At 43.0% G+C, this 2,610-nt stretch overlaps 1 protein-coding gene across 1 annotated transcript in view; it reads left to right on the top strand.

The window, feature by feature from the left end:
- The window catches only part of SCPEP1 (serine carboxypeptidase 1), a 31,823-nt gene that overhangs the window by 10,086 nt on the left and 19,127 nt on the right, over positions 1-2,610 (top strand). The window contains exon 4 of the mRNA XM_003795560.3: positions 338-412. Within this exon, the coding sequence (XP_003795608.1) occupies positions 338-412 (75 nt within the window). The remainder of the gene's footprint in view (positions 1-337; positions 413-2,610) is intronic.

A 2,610-nucleotide genomic window follows, 5' to 3' on the forward strand; every position in this document is an offset into this window, starting at 1 on the left:
AGGCGCCGAGCCAATGCTGGCTATTTTTAGAGACAGAGTCTTGCTCTTGCTCAGGCTGGTCTCGACCCTATGAGCTCAGGCAATCCACCCACCTTGGCCTCCCAGAGTGTTAGGATTATAGGCATGAGCCACCACACCCAGCCTAAAGATGGTTTTTAGCTCAAAAGAATGACCCTAGAGTCAATATTTTAACCAGATTTGATAATCAGATAAGGGGGAAGAGACAAAAGATTTGTTTTTTTCTGGCTTTTTCTCACGGTAGATATTTGAAGTTCATTTGTGTGAATTAAAAGGCAATCAGGTTGTTTATTGTTCTGTAAATTCTTTTTCTTGCTAGACAGTTCCATTCTACATTTTCTCAGAGTCCTATGGAGGAAAAATGGCAGCTGGCATTGGTCTCGAACTTTATAAGGTAAGAAAGAAATGACTTTGTTGTTAACGTTTTGGACAGAAAACCGATCATGTTACTTTTTGTGTTCATCTGATACTAAAGATACTTTGGATTGTGCCAGGCACATGTGAGTAAGATTAAGTCAGTAGTAATAACCATGAAAATTTTCTCCAGCTTTTACTAGTAAGCCAGATCCATAGGATTTGTAAGTATATAAAAAATTGGCAACACCCAGTTTGGGTAAGAAGTCAGGGAAATAAGTGCTCTTGTGCATGCACTTCTGATAGGAATCAAAATTGGTAAATCATTTTATTTATTTATTTATTTATTTTGAGACACAATCTCACTATGTCTCCCTTGGTAGAGTGCTGTGGCATCACAGCTTACAGCAACTTTAAACTCTTGGGCTTAAGCGATTCTCTTGCCTTAGCCTCCCAAGTAGCCAGGACTCCAGACACCTGCCACAATGCCCAGCTATATTTTTTGTTGCAGTTGTCATTGTTGTCAGGCCAGGTTCGAACCCGTCAGCCTCACTGTATGTGACTGGTGCCGTAACCACTGTGCTCCGGGCACCAAGCCTGGGAAATCATTGTAAAAGGGCAATTTGGCAGTATCTGTCGACTTTTAAAATGTACATGCCCTTTGACCCAATAACTTCACTTCCAGGAATTTGTCCTATGGAAATACTTATACTTACGTATGTGTTAGAAAATGTTTGTTACAAATTACAGGTGTGTCTAAAGATTCTTTAGTTGACAATTGGCTGAAAGAGTAGGCTCTAATAGGCCAGGAGTCAGCAAAAAGGAATACTGAGTTAAGGGGTAAAGGTTTATTAATCAGAGACAAACAGCAGGACGTGTGCCCCAACGTAAGTGGTTTGCTGTGTTTATTGAGGACCTGCTGATATGTCTTGTGTAGCCTTAGGCCTGTTAATGAGTCATAAAGGACATCTCTAAGAAGACAGGGGGACTTGATGGGGCATGTCCGATCTCCTTTCTCTTGGCTAGCAGCTGAGTTTTAGGCGATCCCCATGATCAAGAGGACATCCAGTCATTCAGCCTCTTGAGGAGAGGGAATGGTGGTTTAAGATTTTATTTCAGTTCACACTGGTAAAGCCATCCTCACCTATGACGAGGAGCTAGTGAGTCGGGAGAGAATCGCTATGGAAAGAGGCAGCAGAGACAGGTTATTTTAGATGGAAACTGAACTTACGCACAGACCTTTGTATTTTGCTAATGCTGTATGCATCTGCTGTTAAACTGGAAGGGACCAATAAAAGACTGGAAGTAAGGAGAAAAAGAAGAGTCTTTCATGACATATGAAATTCAAATTTCAACATCCAGAAACAAGGCGGCTCTATGAAAAGGCTCACGTTTACATCCGTCCTGTGATTGCGTTAGGGCTACGCAGGCAGAGTTGAGTACTGACAACGTAGACTGCCTTTGGTCCGCGACTCCTAGAATAGCGACCAGCTGGCCTTCTATGGAAAACACTGCTGACCTTTGTCATAGGTGGTGGACACTTATTTTGTAGCAAATTACAAGGCCCGTGCTGTCTAGACGTAGCCCGATCCCTCTATTAAACTGTTATGGTCTCTTCCTGTGGCAGAAAGCTCTGGGAACGATGGGTTATTTTTCCACTATGTGGATGTTCCGCTTCTTATCCACCTTTCACCCGATACTTTCAACATCAATTCGTAATTCTCCCCTCAGTCAATTATTTCATTAGGAGTTTTATACCCATGCTTTTCTCCTCCCATATCTGTGTCCCCAAATGTCAGCTGCCATTTTTCTGTGAGGCAGAGCTTCCTTCGTCACCTGGGGCTATTTCAGTTCCTTCTGGAAAAGCCAGATAAACGCATGATTCTTTCTTTGTAATTACTAATGCTCAAAGTCCAGATATTCATTATTGTTTTAGCTCTCTATAGCTGGTGCAATTTACTCCATTCAAAATTCAAAAAATGTAATAAGCAAGGCCAGGTATGGTGCCACCTCCTGTAATCCTAGCACTTTAGGAGGCCAAGGCAGGTGGATTGCCTGAGTTCAGGAGTTGGAGACCAGCCTGAGTCAGAGCAAGATCTTGTCTCTAAAAATAGCCAAGTGTTGGCTCGGCGCCTGTGGGTCAAGCGGCTAAGGCGTCAGCCACATACACCTAAGGTGGCGGGTTCGAATCCCCAGCCTGGGCCCGCCAAACAACAATGATGGCTGCAACCAAAAAAT

This window comes from Otolemur garnettii, unplaced genomic scaffold (genome assembly GCF_000181295.1).
Source record: "Otolemur garnettii isolate 467f Iridium unplaced genomic scaffold, OtoGar3 scaffold00094, whole genome shotgun sequence".
In the NCBI taxonomy this organism is placed as follows: domain Eukaryota; kingdom Metazoa; phylum Chordata; class Mammalia; order Primates; family Galagidae; genus Otolemur; species Otolemur garnettii.